Source organism: Trichomycterus rosablanca, chromosome 3, assembly GCF_030014385.1.
Source record: "Trichomycterus rosablanca isolate fTriRos1 chromosome 3, fTriRos1.hap1, whole genome shotgun sequence".
Lineage (NCBI taxonomy): Eukaryota > Metazoa > Chordata > Actinopteri > Siluriformes > Trichomycteridae > Trichomycterus > Trichomycterus rosablanca.
Window position 1 is genome coordinate 21334260 of NC_085990.1, and position 21937 is coordinate 21356196.

At 37.6% G+C, this 21937-nt stretch overlaps 1 protein-coding gene across 8 annotated transcripts in view; it reads right to left on the reverse strand.

Moving 5' to 3' along the window:
• The window catches only part of si:ch211-285f17.1 (sickle tail protein), a 170310-nt gene that overhangs the window by 21609 nt on the left and 126764 nt on the right, over positions 1-21937 (reverse strand). For 7 of the 8 annotated variants that reach the window (XM_062991043.1, XM_062991041.1, XM_062991038.1 and 4 more), the window contains 7 exons: positions 21545-21638; positions 9679-10352; positions 8661-8768; positions 8361-8410; positions 3336-3499; positions 2979-3154; positions 243-379 (listed from right to left, as the gene is read on the reverse strand). In XM_062991043.1, the coding sequence (XP_062847113.1) occupies positions 243-379; positions 2979-3154; positions 3336-3499; positions 8361-8410; positions 8661-8768; positions 9679-10352; positions 21545-21638 (1403 nt within the window). The remainder of the gene's footprint in view (positions 1-242; positions 380-2978; positions 3155-3335; positions 3500-8360; positions 8411-8660; positions 8769-9678; positions 10353-21544; positions 21639-21937) is intronic. The other variant, XM_062991039.1, reaches the window with a different exon arrangement.

Below are 21937 nucleotides of genomic sequence, written 5' to 3' on the forward strand. Positions count from 1 at the left end.
GAAAACAACGATGACCATGGACTGTTAAGCAATAGAAGCCATCTATCAAGCAAAAATAGACAAAAATTCCACTTGCAGAACTGAAACATTAGTGCCCTCAGTTCCCAAACCATTAAAGTATCATTAACAGGAAAGCAAAGTCTGTCCCAGCTTTTCTGAGTGTGTTGGAGGCACCAAATTCTACATTTATTTATTATTTACAACATACAATGGAATATTGTGAGACCGAAAACACACATTACCTTTCAGTCCTGCTAGACCTTCCCCAACCTTCCTCAAGCCCACTGCTCCTTCTTCTACCTCCTTCAGTGCGACTACTCTCGGAGTTGTGGATGGGTTTGAGTCTTTTTTCAGAGACTCAACATAGTGCTCCAGATCTCTGCATATACACAATTATATGATTTTTTAATTCTAGTCTGAACTAGGCATCTTTAGAAACAATTAACACAGTGTTAACAAAGTTGCACCTTATAAAATGTTACGCTTTGCAGTGGAACTGTGAGAGTCATCAACAACAATGATGCAAAACACTGAATGACGTTGCTATTTCTTATGCTTTATTGCTGAAAGGAGCAATGTTATTGCACCCTTCAGCTAAACATCTAATTTTTCATTATATCATTTTTTTTTCCTGTACTGCAAAAGGATTTAAAGGTACTTTGTATTAAATACTGCTTATCAGATATTTGTCCTTGTCCTTAGATCCATCATTCATTTACTGAATAACTAAACTCAGGAAATTAGTTACCCAGTCAGCAGCACATGTGGCTGCTCATTTAAAGACCAAACAACCCAACCAACCCAGACTCATTTGCTAATGTTTTCATGCCACATTCTTCACTGCTCTGAGCAGTCTGGAAGCAAATAGGCCTCAATAGTTTGACGTCTCTTCGGTTGCTGGCAATACCTGCTGCTGAATCAGCAGGGTGGTAAGAAAAGCTCAGCCCTAAATCCTAACCCTGTGTTCCCAGCTTGAATTCCACCATGGTAAACAGACTGATTTGATCTGTGGTGGTAATTACAAGTGATTGCATATCAGTGTGGAGTCGTCACATAGGTCACGCCACCTTGATATTTCCATTTACAGCATTTAGAAGATGCATATTCTTAAACAACTCTACAACAGACCAAGAACTAGATTTAGCTTAAACCATGTATGGCTTATAATCCATGTATAAATGACAATTATTGCTTACAAATCTAGTAAATCTAGTAAAAAACCTCCTGTTACACAAGGCTCAGATGTGCAACAATGTGAAGCCAACAAAGTGCCCAAATATTAAATCTTTGGTACATTTGAAATGATGACCAGTTTTAGTAACCATGTTTTTTGTGTGGTGTATACAGTAAGTACAGGAGTAATTATATCAATGTGTACTTCTGTGCATGTTACTGAGAACTCTTTAGCACATGCAGCATTTCAAGATATAGGGTTCCTGTGATCTGATATATTATAAAAGAAGATAATGCTCTAATGATCTAATGCTGAATCCAGGCAGAAGAATACTGTAGCTGAAGAGCCACTAAAAGAAAAAAGTATTAAATTAGCAAAAGAAAACCGAAACCAATTAAAATCAGGGAGCGAGAGAAAAAGGTAAACTGCAATGAGCAAAAAATGAAGCTGGGATTTAAATAAACTACTTTAGCTCAAGCGAATAAACGCCCAATGAGGTGCAGGACTGTCGATCAAAGAAACCAGCACTGTCAGTCATCTACTTCTTCATACTCCTGCTGAACCATAATGGCATGGCAGATAAGTAAGATACTGTAATCTGCGCACTCTGCCAATCTCTATGGCAGGTGGTCCCGTCACAATAACCATTCCCATTTCTCCTGGAGTTCCTCATTTTCTTCATAATTCCTATAGAACCTTTCTGCTAAAACTGAAGACCCACCATTATTGCAAGGTGGGTTGAAAAAGCAGCATAAGCACATATTGTGCTGACATAGCAGCCGTGTCATCCTAAATGGCTGGAAGGGGTGGATACAACTGACCAGAGCTTGTGCACTTCATGCTGTGAGACAAAATTGTGAGCTAAAATAAGAAAGACAGAGAGCTGCTCATGTGGTGTAAAAAACAGCCCATGATGGAAATGTGTGCAGCTCACTCTGATTACACTCTGCTAGGTTCATGTGCTGGCTGGCTTTTTCTGTAATGCGGTTGGGAGAATAAACTCAATTTGCAGGATGCTTAACCAAGGCAGAACAAGACTAAAAAGCAACTAAAATTACAAGAATAACTGATAACAAAACACCAATGACCCAAAAGTATTAAAGTACCAAAAAGATAGAGAATAAATAGATATAAACAAAGGAGAGTGTGCTGGATTGCAGCAATTGACAGCTCCTTGTTCCACCAGTGAACTACAACCCAAGTGCTCGGAAAAAAGTTCATAGAGGGGAACTCTTAATGATACAATAACAACATATTTAGGATTTATCAGAAGTATTTAACAAGAAAGCAAGTCACCACGAAATATCATTCACATTGCAGGTAGCTTTGTCCTGCAACAGCAGCAAATAAAAATGCTGATAAAGAGCACAAGTGAAAAAAGACTGATCACAGTAGCCTCAGAGACAGGAAGAAAATGCAGGTAAACAGAGACACCAGCAATGAGCTGATAATGAAACCGATATTAAAAGTAACTTCTCCAGCTAAAGCAAATTCATGCCCTATTAGGTGAAAGACGGCAGAATAATGAAACTGCAACTGTCAGTCATCTGCTGACACACCTCAGTCAACTGTCAGTCATCACCCTCCATGTCCCTGCTGGCACATAATGGCATAATACTGTAATCAGCGCTCCCTGTCAATCTCTACGGTAGGTGGGCTCATTACAAATACTTTGTTTAAAATAAAATAAAAATGTACCTAATAAGCATTTATCTTTATTTTTTGGTTTGTATTTTTTTTCCAATGCTTGGGTAATACAACTATTTAAAATTTAAACCAGACTGGGGTTGATTATGTGCATTACCCCAACTGTGTGAGAACTTTTTCTTCCATGCTAAGATATCTGTGTCTATCTTCCTCCACCAGAGTTCGCTGTCGGTGTGCAGGATCCTCCTGTCGTCTTAAAGCATCAGCCAGCCTGCTGCCGATCTCCTGCTCTACCTGCTTGATCTGAGCACGCACACGTTCCTGATTTTGCAGCTGCAACACACACACACACACACACACAGAAAGAGAGAGAGAGAGAGAGAGAGAGAGAGAGAGAGAGAGAGAGAGAGAGATACAAGAATGATAACACATGTAAAACACAATATACATATCTAACAAGTTAGAACAAGTGTCACAAGTACGCATGGATGCTTATTTAATGGCAGATTTATACCTGGAGCTGTCTCATCTCATGCAGTTGGAGGCGGAGCTCTGAGATGTTTTTTCTAAACTGAAGAAGATTCACCTGAACAGGTGGGGAGCTAATATGTGGACTTGGGGTGGGGCTACTATCAGGTGCAACTCCGACAACCTTTGACCCAAGCACTGGTGATCCCCCTAAACATACAGAGTAAAAATAGCAAAAAAAATTGTTTACCATCCCAAAAATTAACAAATATAAAACAAGTATGCTTCATATTAATGCCTATGGTTTTGGATTAGGGTATCCAGCAAGGTATTTTATCCAGCAACAGTATTTTCTAAAGCTCATTGTACAAGGGCTCTTCATAAAGTTTCCACACTTTTTAAAACTATATTTTTTAAGAATTTCAAAAACAAATGACATCATTTTTCTACAGTCACTCTCTGATGCATTTTTCCCAGCGTCGTACCAACTGTTTAATGCTATCAGCAAAAAATATTGTTGTTTGAGCGTGTAGCCACTAATGCACTGCTGCTTTCACATCATCATCATATGAAAAAGTTCTTTCTCTTAAAGCTTCTCTGAACGTTTTAATAAGGTGGAAATCAAATGGCGCTAAATCCGGTCTATAAGCTCTCTCTCAGTCTCTCAGACACGACCAATTACTACTCCTCCTGCCCTCATTCCAAAAAAATATATATATATAAGTGAGGAAACTTTTTGAAGATCCTGCGTACATATACCATACTGTATTACCTTATTTGCATATTGTTTTGCTCATTATTTGCATTTGTCATCTTTGATAAATAACCCTAGACACTTAAGACTCACACAGGTAAACCTGAAACTGAGGCCTTGATTTAATAAGACTAATTAAAGATTACTATTTTACATTTACAACGTTTAGTAAGATTTTTTAGTAAGCATGAGGTTGGTGACACATTTTTAAATCTTACTTTGGTTAATGTATGCGACGAGTAAGCTAGGCAACTAAGCAGAAAGTTAAAAACAAAAAGTGTATTGAGAGATTAACAATATTTATGTAGTATCATGGCCTGTGACAAATTAAACATGTTGATTGCCGTACTGTCCTTTCACTACAATGAAGGCAGCCAAACCCATTTATCACTAATAAAATGACATACATACTTGATAAATTCCACTGTGGATGCTAAATGAATAAATCAGTATTAACAGTATAATCTATTTTTATATTATTGATGGCCAAAAGAGCATGTTTACTAAGATAAACAAACACAACTAACAAGATAAACAATTTAGCTAAGGGCTAAATAAAGACAATTCTATATAGACTGTTAGTTAATGATATACTCATTGTTTTGCAGATGAAATCATTTTTTACTCATTATTTTATATATAAATTCTTTTTGAATTCGAGCCTCAATGAGACCTGAAGTGCTTCAATGTAGCATCTCTTTAACTCTCCCAACTGCAGAAGATTACCCAGTTATACATATAACCTTTTGACACTCACTTGACAAATGTGTATACTTATAATAAATGTAAAATGCCATGTCATGTAAGAAAAAGCAAATAATTGTTTAGTCCACCCGTCTAACCTGTTCCTAGTGTATATTTAGTAAAGAATAGTAGAATACAAGTTACCACACTGCCCTAACAATACATGGTGTTGTGTTCAGGATTCAAGGTGTGTAAACCTGTATCACTAGGAATAAGGTACAATGGATTTGGAAAATATTAAGACCTCTTGACTTTTTACACACAACGACTTAGCCATGAACTGAATATGGGGGGTGGGGGGAATTCTAAAACTTTATTGCCATATTAACAACGATTGGAACACTGACAGATCCTAATATTACACAAAGCTAGTAAGTGGAATATGTTGATTTATAATTTTCAGATCATTAAATTGTGATTACAGCCTTACTTTATTGAGTCATGGGTTTGATTTTAAATATATATAATTGCTATTAATATAATTACCTATTAATCCACACACAGTCACCTATAATGACAAATGGAAATTTTCAAACTTCAATCCCTTATTCACAAAATTATTAGAACCCCTTATTTGATATTTTGTAGAAGCCCCTTTGCTGTTGCACTAAGAACTGTGGTCAGTACAGTGCAATTCTTTGTCACTGTATGTTGTACCATCACAACCACCATTTTTTTTTAACCTTGAACTTTAGAACTGGAATCCAGATTTTACTATCAGTCTACCAGATAGTGACTAAACACACCAGATAACACTTTCACTGCACAAGAATTCAATAGTGGTGCTTTACATTACACATGGTTACCCTAAATATACTGTATGTATAACTGAAAACTCAATTTGTTAGGCTTTTTACAAACTGCTACAACAGTGATGCTACTGTATCACTGTCCCAGGTTGCAGTAAGTGGTGCAACCTGGTACAGAACATTAAACATTAAATTCTCTACTATAAACAATTAGGCAGTAGTTTCATTTTGACCTTTTGTAGCCTGTTTCCTGGCTAAGCTGCTGTTGCTTTTGACAATTTCCAAATCACAATACTTAAAAAAAACTTTGCTAGAGTTTTTTACTGAAAAACTCTAGCAAAAACTCATCTAAACTTAAACTTATTTCGAACATCTAATGACAGTGACACAAAGTCACTAGGATTCAGTATGGCTCATTCTACTGCCAGTGAAAAGGTCCTGGGTTTGATCCCCTGGTGGGGTGGTCCAGGTCCTTTCTGTGTGGAGTTTGCATGTTCTCCCCATGTCCGCGTGGGTTTCCTCTGGGTGCTCTGATTTCCTCCCACAGTCCAAAGACATGCAAGTGAGGTGAATTGGAGACACTAAATTGTCCAAGACTGTGTTCGATATAACCGTGTGAACTGATGAACCTTGTGTGAAGAGTAGCTACCGTTCCTGTCATGAATCTGGCCAAAGTGTGGGACATGGCGTTAAAATCCTAATAAACAAACAAACCATCTACTGCAAGTGTTGAGTGTATACATTTTTTGGGGTTGTACATTTCAATTTATCCACCTGGGTGTGGCTAGCACTGGCTGTGGATGAACTAGCCAAATAGAATAGTTAGTAGGGGTGCACATTTAAAACACATTTATTTAGAGTTTATTGCCTGTAACACACTTCACAGAAGTTGGGACAGAAAAGTGTTTAGCACTGTGTTTTCTATTTATGATACTTTTTAATTGTTTGGGAACTAAGTACACTACATGTTGCAGTTTTGCAAGTGGAATTTTGTCTCCATTCTTGTTTGATACAAGACTTCAGTCTTCAGACTGCAAGCAGGCCAGTCAAGCACACGCACTCTGTGTCTATGAAGATCCGCTGCTGTAGCGGGTGCAGAATGAGGCCTGGCATCATCTTTCTGAAACAACCACAAACTTCTCGGAAAACAACGTCACAACGTTCACTGCATGTGCCTCTCTGAAATCCCAGTATACACAGCAACATCAATGCTACCTTTACACATATGCAAGTCACAATGCACTGATGCACTGTGCACTGATGTACTCCCATACAATTACATGTTGGCTTTTGAACTCCACTTCTGTTGTTTCTGAAAACAAGCTGACTGTGGACTCATTTGACCACAGCAAACATTTTGACTGACTTTTGGTTTATCTGAGATGAACCCGGGCCGAGAGAACTCACTTGCTTTTTGATGTATTGATGTATGTCTTTCTCTTTGTGTAACAAAGTTTCAGGTTGTATTTTTTGATGTAGCATAGACTGTGTTAGTAAGAATGGTTTTTTAAAGTACTTCCAAGCCCATTTGTCTATATTTAGCACAGTAGCAACAATTAGCAGCGCTGTCTGAGGGTACAAAGGTCACACACTTTCAACAGTTGTTTCCGGCCTTGCTTTACACTGGATTACCTGAATGTTTTTACGATATAATGTGCAGCAGGTGGTAGAAAAACCTCAATTATTTGTAATTTTCTATTGAGAAATGTTCTTTTTAAATGGATCGACAATTCTCTCATGATGTTTGGTACAGTGGTGAGCCACAACCCATATCCAATCATGATTCCTTCACATGTTACCAATTCACCTGCTTATTGTAAAATGTTTCAATACAATGGCTGCGTCCAAAATCGCAAACTTCCATACTGAACAGTATGCAAAAGCAGTACCCGAAAGCGAGTATGTTCAAATATGTAGTATTCATGAAACAGTATGCAAACAGTACCCAGATGACCTACTGCCTGGGCATCCATTTTTAAGTATGCAAAAGATGCACACTTATGGTCTGATAATCTATCCTATAATGCAACTGGAGCTGCAAAGGCATTCGTAGCAAAGAAGAAAGATGGCGGAAAGCGGAGTAAGACAAACATAAAAAATGTTATGATTAAGTACAACCCTGAACAACGTTATGAGTAGGTTTGTGGAGAACAACAAAATTAATTTTGTCTGATTTTAAAATTGTTAAAACTGTGGAGATGAGACGTCATGCATCATGTGACGGGAAGATGGTGGACGTAGTACGCACGAGGTTGCGTGCATACTGCACATTCGTGTACTGACAGAGCTTTCTGCTTTACCGGCTAAGCAGTGCGCACTGCCTCGAATTTAGTACGGCATTGTTTAAATATGCGATTTTGGACGCAGCAAATGTAACTTTTCGTTCTTATTTTGTCTGTGTGTTGCAGGCATTAAATTCTAAATGTGTTTACATTTACTAAATATAATAAAGTTGGTCAGTGAAAACATTGAAAATATTTTAAATAAATCTTTAAATAAAGATTCAAAAGAATTTTATAAAATGTCCCAATTTCTTTGAAAATGGGGTTTGTACATTACCGGGTTGTCTATCAAGATCTGTTTGTATTTCTTGATTCATGTAGAATTCATGGATTCAGATGATATAGCATAATGCTTGTAGCAACACATATTTGTGTAAAAATAAAACTGAATATCTCTGTGCATGTTTATTATGTGGTAACTTTCACTGCTAGGAATGACTGTGGTAAATTCTTTTGGCTGGCACTGCATTTTAATGAGCATCAGAGTCACATTCAGTTAGCAAACATAAGACAAACACTATTAAAAACACCAGTTCTCTCACCTGTGCTAGACATGCTGTGAACAGGTGATCCTGATTTCACTGATCTGTCACTAAAACAAGTGGAAACACATCACATTTAACACACACACACATACACGTACACAAAAGAACACTACACTCATCACAAGTACAACACGATGCTCTGTGACATAAAAACAAACACAAGTTTTAATTTCAATCATACAAACTACAGTTAGTGTAAGTAGTGCATGCTGACAGTTAGTAGCTCTGTGACCATTTGATGTAAAGCAAATCCCTGTGTTGGCTTAAAGACTACACTACCCAGAATGCCTTGCTTACCTGTTATTTTCCCTGTCACCTCCATTTATGGTGGGGTCCTTCAGTACAGCATGCTGCACAAGGCCAGTCAGACTGGCTATCTGTTCCTCCATAGCCTTCATTCTAACTCTGCAGAGAGACAGCAAACAGGCTCACTACTATGGGTGTGTGTATACGTTTTTTGCCTATGTAAATGTTGCCTATTTGTCAGCCAGTTTCTTCCCTGACACACACAGAAAACAACCAGGGCTACCATGTGCTTCCTCTGCATGAGCTCAAAGCCCACCGTAATGTAATCTCTCCAGCTGCATGGTTAACTATCTAAACTGACCTTAAAGCTTACACTCTATGTTCAATGTATGTAGACGTATGACCACAATCTGGACATTCTATTCCAGGAACACATGCATTATTATTATGTTTCCAGCCCCCAACCCATTATCCTATTCCTGCTATTACAGTCACAGCCATGACATTTTGTATTGTGTCTGTAAAAATTTTTGCCAAAAGAGGCAGTTAGTCAGGCACTCGTGCTTTCGAGTTCAAATCAAAGCTCTGCTAATAGCTGGCCGGGTGCCTATACAGACATGATTGGCTAAGCCTGAGAGCGGGCGGGCTAAATGGATTCCTTATTGTTGCTGCAACTGCTTCCTTATCTGGCTGGTCAATAGCACCTGCACAGTTTTATAAATATAATAATGTTCATAAAACTTTAAATTGTTCAAATAGAAACCTCCCTGGTACTGGTCTCAAATATCTTAACCATAAAGTAAGTTATGTCTAATCTCACAGTGCTGTTAAAATCAAACCAAAATGTTACTTGGTTTATACATTGGCAACAAAGCGATCTAGAAACACATACACATGATTTGGATGCAGTTAGATTCATTTGTATCATGATGCAATGGATGGCACACTGAGTTATTGCATGGATTTAGAGTTAGTATGTATAAGTACGTGTAAGTGTCAAGATGCATATATGGAGTGTGTTAGGTATGTCCTTATTCTTGGACAATTTTCCTTCAGAAAGCACACTCACCGTGTCTGAGGATCACCTGAAGGTACAGGGGAACAATGACTCTGAATGTCAGGGGTCACTGGGGATCCCATAGTATTCCTGCCCTTATCCACAGCAATAGGGCCGTCCTTTCTGAATGACTGTCTAACTGGTGAAGCTCGTTCAAGCCCCAAGTTGCCTTGTGACTGATTGTTGTGGATTTCCATCATCCTCATCTCTCCCATTCTGTGTGGTGATGCAGGCGGAGTCTTCCAGCTCTTTTGCCGAAAAAGTGAATGATGCTCCACTGACTCCACAGGCATTCCAGGAACACCGTAAGAACGAATTGAGGCACGGTGGTATGCGTGATCTAATGTGTCTGAGGGCACAGCATGGTGATGTAAAAGGAACGGTTCACCATAATGCCCCTCCCCTGGTCTGCCAATGCCTTTGGCAGCAACATCTTCATCTGGCTTGACGTCACGCCTTTCAAGGATGGCACTGGAGGGCGAGGCTGAGCGAGTGGGTGCGGTGAGAGGGTGACCAGCTCTCTCACGAGACATGGTGGCTCCTCCACTTGAGGGACGGGGACCAAAGGGGATGCGTGAAGGAGAAGGGGGCATAGAGTGAGGGGAAGGAGGACCAGGAGGTCCTTGTGAGTGCTGACGTATCAAAGGAGGACCATCGCGACTTGCATACATCATCTCTCTATGCATCTGTGAGGAGAAAGAATGTATTTGAACATTTAAAGCATTAATGGACTATAACTATTCTGTTTTGCTACACATAATCATTCCTGAAAGTTAACAGGAATGGTTTAATTACCTCAGTCAGGTTTTGGCTGACCACTTTATGCCAAACTGCATAAGAAAATTGTCAATGAGTTTAAAAAGTACATCACTCTATGCAAGACCGCAAATAATTTAGGTCTTTCACCACATACTGTATACAAAATTGTGCAAAAATGTAGGGAATCTGCAGAAATCTCAGTCCATGTAAGCAAAGCTGAAAACCTAAGACTTTTGAGCCCCCAGGCCGCATTGCATGAAAAACTACTGTTACAGCCACATGAGCTCAGGAGTAGTTTAGAAGACCACTGTCACTTGTCACTGAGAAAACAAAAAGCTTTACCTCAGCTAATTGTAAATATGTACATTTTAATTTTAATTTGCTTTGGTAAAACATCTCTTTAAAGACTGTCTTACAACAATTCAGTTCACAAACAAGTTCGCACAAGAGACATTTTCCTAAAGACCCATGCAAAGTCACTATTTGCATTTGCGGTTTTTGAGCTCAGGTGTCTCATCTGAGGCTACACTGTTATTTTAGTGTTGGACATATTAACAAACAGGGAGAGAAAATACTGAGAGAACAGGTACTGAGCTAAAACAGTTAGGTGATAGTACACCAGACTGGCTCTAAACTCCTGTATATACATTTGTAAACTGGACATATAATAACTCAGTGAAACTGAACCCCACTAAATACTAGTTCCAAACAGCATACTGCAATAATGCACAAGTTAAGTAAATGTCTGTGTGCATGCATATATATATCCGTATTGGATTCCCCAGTAACAGGGCTGGTGCTCCTGTGCGGTAAATGAGGCACTAGATATAACCCTGTTGTTGATACAACTAGTATTGAACAATTTCGATCTTCTGATCAGGCAGAACCAAACGAGAAGTAAAAACAATGAAAATAACCCAACAAAAAACACAAATAAATGATCACCAGAAGCAGGGATCAGACCCCTTTTCAAACAATGGAGTCCGTTTCTCTAATAACAACACAATTTGGCAACATATATAGTGGTGTGTAAAACACTTAAAAAATAAAACTTACAGTAGAATTCCACTGACAAAGAGAGAGATGAGGTCTGTAATTAAGACCCCTACCACAAAACAAATCAGTTTAGAAGAAGACCAATAGCATGATCTTTTAAAAGTGTTAATAACCCTTAACACACCTTTGGAGGGACACATGCTAGTCTGTGGCCGTTCTCAGCCTGAGTAGCTGTGGTGCAGACACTTGGAATAGGACCAAATTTGGAAAGTAATGAGTAAAATATATGTATTCACTGTTTCTGTGTTTTACCACCACTTTATCCTATTTAGGGTCACGGGTGGGTCTGACTCACCAAGAAAGGCAGGAAACACCCTGGAGAGGTCTCCAGTTCATCACTGGGCAAACACACACACACCTGGGGCAATTTTAGCAGCTTTAATTCACTTGAATTGACTGTGTGAGGAAAACCATTCAGACACTGGGAGAACATGCAAACTTCACACAGAAAGGACCCATACCGCTCAACCTGAACCTTCATGCTGTGAGGCGACAGTGCTACCCACAGAGCCACAGTGCCACCCGGGTAAAATACATCAAAACTAAAGAATAAATAAAATTACAAGGAATTTGGTAGCATTGTCTGGCAATTTAGGATACTAATACTGTTATGGTCAGTTTATGTGCAGGTAAAATGCATATCTGCAAAATCAGATTATATAATAATAACAGTTTATGTAAAAAGTATACTCTCATATTAAAAATACACTGTGGTCATTTTTCATTGTCAAAAACGTCTGACAAAGATTGGCTGAGACTTCATTATGTAATTGAATTTTTCATTCACCATTATCGAGTTTGCATTGTAAAGTAAAAAATAAACATGATCATTTCCCCCCCCCCAAATTGTATTGATTATCTCAGTATTAGAAAACGTCATTAAACAAAGCTTTACTACAAAACAAGGAGTATGCAAGGCATGATTAATTAACTTTACTTATAATTGTTAGGATGTTTCCCATAATCCTCAAATTCATGTAAATCCAGTAATCAGATTAGTGCAGTTATTGTGTGCAGATAAATGCACTCAGTGTCTAAAAATGTGCATTTTTACACATTACACATTACTTTTATTAACTTGTTAAATAAACAGCTATAAGCTCTCAGTTCTGATAAAAATTCTGGGTTTTGCAGTGTTAATTTCGTGATGCTCTCTGAGGTACTTCTGAGGAAGCAAAATACAGCTATAATGTCAGAGGGCATGAAGACTTTGCCTTTACCTTGAGGCGATGTACATTTAAAAGAAGCATCATGTTTCCTTCCAGTTGGCTAAGCAATGAGGAACAACAGGAATAACCATGTTACCACTGACAGGAGCACAACATGTTCATGCAGCTTAGAGTAAAACTTGCTGGAGTGAAACTGGCATTCTGGCATGAAAAGGATCATGAAATCTATTGGACTTCAATGTCAGGTTTGTTAGTTCCCCAATAATGTAAACAAGTTACTCACTGTTTGATTTTAGAAATGGGTTGATTATTGTAAATGCGTTAAGTTTTTTTCTTTTTGACATAACATTAACTGTAGCATGGCTTTTTGGTCTAAGTAAAAATAGTAGGAGTTATTTTTTCAGGTGACGCTGCTATTCTGATAAATCCTTCCATAGTTCTGTGCTTTTACAAACTTGTAAGCTGTATAGCTGACCCTTGGCTAAATTACCAAAACAATAAAGTAAACAATCATCATATTTCCTACATCTGTAGGGATTTATGTTTGGCTTTTAACTAACACATTTCTTCTGCCATCTTTTAACAACAGTGTGGGATCTATAACGATTTGGGTTACATATTGGGCCCAGTGATTGCTTTGCATGTTCATATGACAACAACCATGAGGCAAATTCACTTGAACAGCTGAACCCTATCATGGTAAAGTCCTTTTTCTGATGATGTTTAAATCTGTAAGTTTATTAACCCCTGACCCTTTCACACACACAAACATACGCCTACGAAGTATATAAGAGTGGTTCCATTAACACTTTAATAAAGTTTTGTTTATTTGTTTGTTTATTAGGATTTTAACGTCATGTTTTACACTTTGGTTACATTCATGACAGGAACGGTAGTTACTCGTTACACAAGATTCATCAGTTCACGAGGTTATATCGAACACAGTCTTGGACAATTTAGTGTCTCCAATTCACCTCACTTGCATGTCATTGGACTGTGGAAGGAAACTGGAGCACCCGGAGGAAACCCACGCGGACACAGAACATGCAAACTCCACACAGAAAGGACCCGGACCGCCCCACCTGAGGATCAAACCCAGGACCTTCTTGCTGTAGGGAGACAGTGCTACCCACTTAGCCACCGTGCCACCTCTTTAATAAAGTCAAGTGTCTGTCATGACCTTCCCAAACACAAGATTTAAACATTGTTCATGGTTTTTAGCAAATTTTGCAGTACAGAATGCTGTGTGAAGTAGATTTTAGCCTTCTGAATTCCTCAAAGAAGTAAGAGATTTTCTACTTGAAGAATGTTCCAATATCCCTACACAATCCATACAGCACTTGTGTGACAAATTAAAAAAAACATTAAAGCTGTTAAATAGGCAAACAGAGGACCTACACCTTTTAAGTCTCCTAAAATTAATGCCCTGTTATGTACATTCTCTGTACATTTTTACATTCCTACATTACATTTTAAGACCATCACAGATCAAAGTTTCTCGGATGGCTTTTAATGTCAACAAACTGTATAGCCATTTAGCTTCCATACACAATATAAGAAGTTATAAAGCCCCACCCAAAAAAAAGACAGAAACCTTGATCTTTTTTCCCCACTCAAACGTTGTTTACTGCATTCTCAGAAAGGTCAGGAGGTCCATCATTCATTGTGTTGCTTTTTTTCTCTTCTCACAATTGAGGCTTTATGCCTACAGTGAGTCAGTGCTCAACCACACCCAGCACAGGTGAAAGCCAAGAACTCGGGTCACTTTAAAAACAAAACCTGAACAGCTTTTTAACCCATACAGTCTGTTTGGGGCCAAATGATTTGTTTTGACTATTGCAACCACCCTACTTCCCCAACATGATTTTTACTCTCTAATAGTAAAAAACTAAATGTGAAAATGTCATTTGTTTAGCAGCAGAGCCAACAAGTTCTTTTGGGATTGTTCCACATTGTGACTAACTAGAGGGGTGTAATTAAGTCAACCTATTTCTGTGCCACTGCGCACTGTGTTTATAAGACACTTTCTTTAATTACTTTCTTAAATCTAAATACAAAGAACAATTTATTCCACCTTTAATACACTTTTATTTTCACTATGTATACATTGTACAATTGTATTAATTGCTATAAAAATCAAAAGATCAAGGTTGTCAATAGAATGGTATACTAATTAGTAGTGCAAAGAACATAAGGGTTACCACCTTAATATGTATTTATTCCTGATAGACTGTACAAGTGTGTACTTCAGTAACACGGCTTCATACAAAATGTCCAAAACAAGTTTATTTGGCCTCAACCAAACTGTGATCAGAAGTTTGATTATATAAATATGAAATCCAGTTAGCCCTGAGGGTATTGAAGGTAACAATATCACCTGTGAAAAATGATAGGTGTGTGCTTAAAGATTAGCAGCAGGCAACGACAAAAAGACTCAAGTAATCACACACCCATATTAGGTGTCAATTAACAGAGAAAATAATTGCATCTTTCCTCTCATCTAACACAAATGTAAGCAGCTGGGGTGCTAAATGCTACATAGACCAACACAACACTGGGACAAAAAAGTTAATTAAACAAAATAAAGCTTCTGCAATGGCCATCATAGGTACCTGATCTAAATTAAAAATGAAATGAAACTGAGACATAGAATCAAGAAATAAACAGTTTCCCATACACCTTCAAACCTAAACACGGAACAATAACAATAAAAAAGCTCACAAGTGCACAGTGTAGTTCAAGTCATTGTTCTATTCTAATAATCGCATTCTCAAAATCTCACCTTGTGTACAGATATACGTACATTATATGCTTACATTATATTTAATTTACTCAGTCGTACATAAATCACTGCATGCATAAGTACATGTGCTTCAAAAAGAAGACAATAAAGTGTACCACCCAACAAAAAAGTTACTGGTTAAATACGCAGAATTGTGAACGGAACTTTGAATTTTACAGCTGCAGGACATTTCATCACGCTGACCTTCGAGCTGCCCAGCAAGACTGTACACACACACAGACACACAATACAGACTCAAGAGACTGCACAGACCAGCATTATTTTACTAGAACCCAACAGATCTGCATTTGATCTGCATTAGATAAAAAAAATAAAACATGCCTCAATAATTCATGTAATAATTCATGTAATAATTCATGTCAAAACAGCGTGAACTCATCAAAACATCAAGAGAGTTGTGTGTTATCTGGTACATTACTTGTTTTACAATTTCTGTACCGTGCGAGGTACATCTTTGAACAGTACATCCTGGTGCCATCTCTTAACTATGCACAAATGCCTGGCCGCCCACATGGTAAGGAGTCAGACCAGTCAACCTACTTTTATTGCTCTGATATCTGCATGCCCATTGTAGGTGCTTTAGATGGTGGACAGAAGTTAACATCTTTGAGTGGTTTACACAGCCCTGTACACAGAGAGTTTTGTGTGTTGTGACAAATTCATTCCTATATCACCAGTACTAAACTTATCTGCAATTTGAAACAGAGTAGCCCATATGTTCCTCTGCACAACATGCAATAGCCTTTATGTCCTTAAAAATCAATGGCCACTGTTAATGGGTTAGCGGCCTGTGAGCATCCCTTGCTGTTTTAGAGTTACTTAAACCAGTTGTTTGGCTATTATAATTTGTCTTGGACAGTTTTTGAAAATCTGGTCAAGATTATTAATATGTGTTTTCTTTCAACAGATACCAGTCCTCTGAAAAATTCTACAAATGGACCTAATCATGCCCCAGCAGCAAAACAAAGCCCCCAGGGCCATTCACTGCATAGCACAACCACTCATGTTTGTACTGTTCTTTTTGTAAACATTACTTTAGATCTTTTGCTCCTGTAATCTTGATCCAAGATCTGTTCAGTTGTTTATACAGGCCACAAAGATAGTATGCCAGTTGCAAACTGTATTATGCAGTATTACTGCCTATACAGCTTATGTTTTTTCAGTCATTTATCAAGGTTTTTTCTTACATTTGTCACATTTATCTTTATTAACGCTTCATCCTGGTCAGAGTCTCATTGGCTGTGGAACCATTTGAAAGCATTGCGTGCGAGGAAAGAATACACCTCGTCAAGGGAGTCAATCTATTATGGTACATCACACCAGACATTTTTTTTACTTATTTACACACACCTTGCACAATTCAACATTCTCTAGCATCTTAATTTATGTGTCTTAACTTTTGCAGAGAGAATACTGTAAACTAGGATGGGTTTTTAAACAAGGGAAGGGGAGGGTCAGTGGGCAGAGGTTTTAAAGTAGCATGCACTGCAAAAAATGATTTTTTGACTTAGTAAATAGAGTGAAGATTTTTAAAGTACTTTATACAAGAATATTCTAGTACAGTCTTGCTACTTAAGAATGTCACATATAATTTAGTGTGTTACTTGGTGTTTCTTTGTAATTATTTGTTATCAAATACATTAGTAAATTTTATTCTAAATACCAAGTAAAATTAATTATGTTTTTTATTTCTTGGATTGAAGCAAAGCAAAACTGAAAACTTCTAGTAAATATTACTTTATGTTCCACGCATGCGCATTGCCTGGCAAGTCCGGACATGTTTCACACACGGAGTGCAAAACGAGCTGCTGATTTTTTAATCTTCTCAAGTCTTCTCACCACAAAGTTTTTCGGTTGTTGAGGACATACTTTGGCCAAAGGGGACTGTTTTATGGTAAGTTGTCATTTTTAAAGAAATTATATTACTGTGCCAGTTAATATTATAAATATTTAAAAAGTTGTTTAACTTTCTACACTATTGATTCCAAATTAGCATCTGTTAGCATGGCAGAATGAATATTATGTAGTTATATTAATCGGAATAACTTGTTCCGTTTAATGTACGTGGGCTTAAAACGTTGGTTCTAAAATAGTTCTTTTGTCTCATGATTATGAAAGCCCATTTTGCTACTTAAAAATAAATCTGTATGAGGATGTAGTCCCGAGTCTTTCAAATACAAATGTGCATTATTAGGCGACCTGTGAGCAAACCTTGAGAAAGTAAAATTGAATTATAATATGTAACATAACATTCTGAGGTCTACATAAACTTTATAATTACTAACTTATGTTATTTTTTTAATCTTTGTCTTAGGTCTTAGATGAGTTCAGGAGGATAACTACAGTCAGTCCACCTGGAGCAAGTGTTTCTGACAAACTTTTGCATCTATTTTTATTTTTTACTGCAAGTTTTCAGAAAAATGTTTGAAAGATTGATATCATTTATTTTGTCCTTACACTGCGACACTTTCATAGTTTGTTTTCAATTTACAGTTTTTACTTATGTGTAGTGAGTGAGACTTGAGAAAACACGCTGTTTGAAAGACATTTTGTCCACTGAACTGTAAGTGACAATGCATTTCCATTAATTGAGCAAAACAAATAAGTTTGACAAAAAATGTTGTTTGTCTGTTATAGTGGTTTTTGTATATGGTAATCATTGATGTTCAATTGAATAATGTAAAATTATCTTTCATTTTATAATACAGCATTTTAATAATATATAGCATTTTAATAATATATATATATAATATAGCATTTTATAAGCCATGTTTTAATGCTTTTAGTGCTGCAATGTTTAAGTAAAATCTACTAAGATACAGCTATTAAAATATACTTGAAGCAGTGAGTAGCAAAGTAACATTTACTGAAGAATTTCTAGTAAAATCCAGATAGAATTGTGAGTAACTTTTACTTGAATATATGGTCTGTTAAATTTACTAGCAGTTTGTATGTGGAAAAAAGTTTTTTTAAGTAAATATTACTCCACATTTTTTGCAGTGTGGTTTGGTGCAAGCTTTCATCAGACAAGCTTTCACTAGGCAGTTGTAGCCTAGTGGTTAAGGTACTAGACTAGCAATCAGAAGGTTGCTGGTTCAAGCCCCACCACCGCCACTGCTGGGCCCTTGAGCAAAGCCTTTAATCCTGAATTGCTTAGACTGTATACTGTCACAGTAATGTCAGTAAAGTCACTTTGGATAAAAGCCTTACTATTTAGTGCTACAATACTTTAATCCTATAAAAAATACTACTAATGGAATCAAGTAAAGCAAGCTTTTTAAGTGTATGTATTAAATCATAACAATAGGTTAATTGTCAAAATATTGTATTATGACATGAAAAAGTAGCATTTAAGAGTAGGACTTGTGTACTTACTTTATTTACAAAGTAGCAACACTAATACTAGACTCTGGACACTACATGTACATGTAGGGACAGTGGTGGCCTAGTGGGTAGAGCTTTGGGCTATCAACCGTTAGATTGGTGGTTTAAATCCAGACTCTGCTATGCAGCCACTGTTGGGTCCTTGAGCAAGGCCCTTAACTCTGTCTGCTCCAGGGGCGCCGTACAATGGCTGACCCTGCGCTCTGACCCCAGCTTCCAAACAAGCTGGGATATGCAAAGAAAGAATTTCATTGTACTCTACACCTGTATATGTATATACAGGTCCTTCTCAAAAAATTAGCATATTGTGATAAAGTTCATTATTTTCCATAATGTAATGATAAAAATTAAACTTTCATATATTTTAGATTCATTGCACACCAACTGAAATATTTCAGGTCTTTTATTGTTTTAATACTGATGATTTTGGCATACAGCTCATGAAAACCCAAAATTCCTATCTCAAAAAATTAGCATATTTCATCCGACCAATAAAAGAAAAGTGTTTTTAATACAAAAAAAGTCAACCTTCAAATAATTATGTTCAGTTATGCACTCAATACTTGGTCGGGAATCCTTTTGCAGAAATGACTGCTTCAATGCGGCGTGGCATGGAGGCAATCAGCCTGTGGCACTGCTGAGGTGTTATGGAGGCCCAGGATGCTTCGATAGCGGCCTTAAGCTCATCCAGAGTGTTGGGTCTTGTGTCTCTCAACTTTCTCTTCACAATATCCCACAGATTCTCTATGGGGTTCAGGTCAGGAGAGTTGGCAGGCCAATTGAGCACAGTAATACCATGGTCAGTAAACCATTCACCAGTGGTTTTGGCACTGTGAGCAGGTGCCAGGTCGTGCTGAAAAATGAAATCTTCATCTCCATAAAGCTTTTCAGCAGATGGAAGCATGAAGTGCTCCAAAATCTCCTGATAGCTAGCTGCATTGACCCTGCCCTTGATAAAACACAGTGGACCAACACCAGCAGCTGACATGGCACCCCAGACCATCACTGACTGTGGGTACTTGACACTGGACTTCAGGCATTTTGGCATTTCCTTCTCCCCAGTCTTCCTCCAGACTCTGGCACCTTGATTTCCGAATGACATGCAAAATTTGCTTTAATCCGAAAACAGTACTTTGGACCACTGAGCAACAGTCCAGTGCTGCTGTTTCTGGTTCAAAAGTGGCTTGACCTGGGGAATGCTGCACCTGTAGCCCATTTCCTGCACACGCCTGTGCACGGTGGCTCTGGATGTTTCTACTCCAGACTCAGTCCACTGCTTCCGCAGGTCCCCCAAGGTCTGGAATCGGCCCTTCTCCACAATCTTCCTCAGGGTCCGGTCATCTCTTCTCGTTGTGCAGCGTTTTCTGCCACACTTTTTCCTTCCCACAGACTTCCCACTGAGGTGCCTTGATACAGCACTCTGGGAACAGCCTATTCGTTCAGAAATTTCTTTCTGTGTCTTACCCTCTTGCTTGAGGGTGTCAATGATGGCCTTCTGGACAGCAGTCAGGTCGGCAGTCTTACCCATGATTGCAGTTTTGAGTAATGAATCAGGCTGGGAGTTTTTAAAAGCCTCAGGAATCTTTTGCAGGTGTTTAGAGTTAATTCGTTGATTCAGATGATTAGGTTAATAGCTCGTTTAGAGAACCTTTTCATGATATGCTAATTTTTTGAGATAGGAATTTTGGGTTTTCATGAGCTGTATGCCAAAATCATCAGTATTAAAACAATAAAAGACCTGAAATATTTCAGTTGGTGTGCAATGAATCTAAAATATATGAAAGTTTAATTTTTATCATTACATTATGGAAAATAATGAACTTTATCACAATATGCTAATTTTTTGAGAAGGACCTGTACAGTATGATAAATAAAGTATATCTTCTTCTTCTTCTTCTTCTTCTACTCACACTACATAAAAATCCAATCTGTAGATCCAATCCAGTATCTGTAGATTTAGGGTTTGAGTCAAAAGGTGACAAAGCACAATACAAATCTGTGCATTCTATGACCACTATTTGCACTCAGGTTGTGCCTGGAACTAGAATTTCATTCAGTTATCTGTAGATGAACATGCAAATTGCACCCATTGTGAAACTGGGAAATCAAGAATCAGAATCAGGCATTTTTTAAAATAAATGAACTTATTTAAAATGTAGACCTCAGTATGAAACCAACTAACAAAGTGGGAGAATCAACACTGCTAATACTAATTGATGCCAAGTAACTGGTTTAAGATTACAAAACACAAAATAAACCTATCATACAAAAACAGTATTTAAAAACTACTCTTTCTTTTGCATGTTACCAGATAAGTTAGAGATCCTCATAAACATACACACACTTGTTAACTCACAAAAACATAAAATCACTAAAATAATTGAATGAATTAACAGAAACACAAAGAAGACCACATTGCAAAGCTGCTACTTCTTATTTTAAAATGTAATTAATGTCTTGTATGTAAAACACCCAAATCTCAATCTTGGAGCAAATGTTTTTACAAAAGACATTTAATTCTGGGACCTGGCAATCACTGCCACTTGTGGCTCATTTGCATCTGGTTTTGGTATCTGGAAAGTAGGTCTTAAATCTATTTCCTCCCACAAGTTCAAAGACATTTTTTTACAATAACATAAAACAGCTTTAAGTAGTAGATTTTTGGACCCTACTGTGCACTGACAATCGTTAGCAAAAATGCACTCACCCTAGCATCTCCGTTGGTGGGTCGGGCAGCATGGCTGAAAGCATGTGCTGGGTCCTTGTGATAAACCTTAAGGCATGACTGATCTGTAATGCTCCTGTGGACAGACAGATCCACACTGTTAAGATATTTAGCCCAAAAATTACCATCGGAGTGTGGACGCAAAGAGCTAACATAATTTCCACTCCTAAGCAAGGAAACGCGAAAAACAGTGGAGAAGTCCGATTTTTCATTCAAATCCATAAATTAAATGTTACGTAAGAGCTTAAAGTGTGTAACTACACTATAATATTTGCACAGAGATTTAAAATCTAAAAAAACTCTAAAACTAGAGACTATGTTTGTAATCCTGATCTCTTCAGTGGAAACTGCGTAAATAAATGAAATACAAAAACC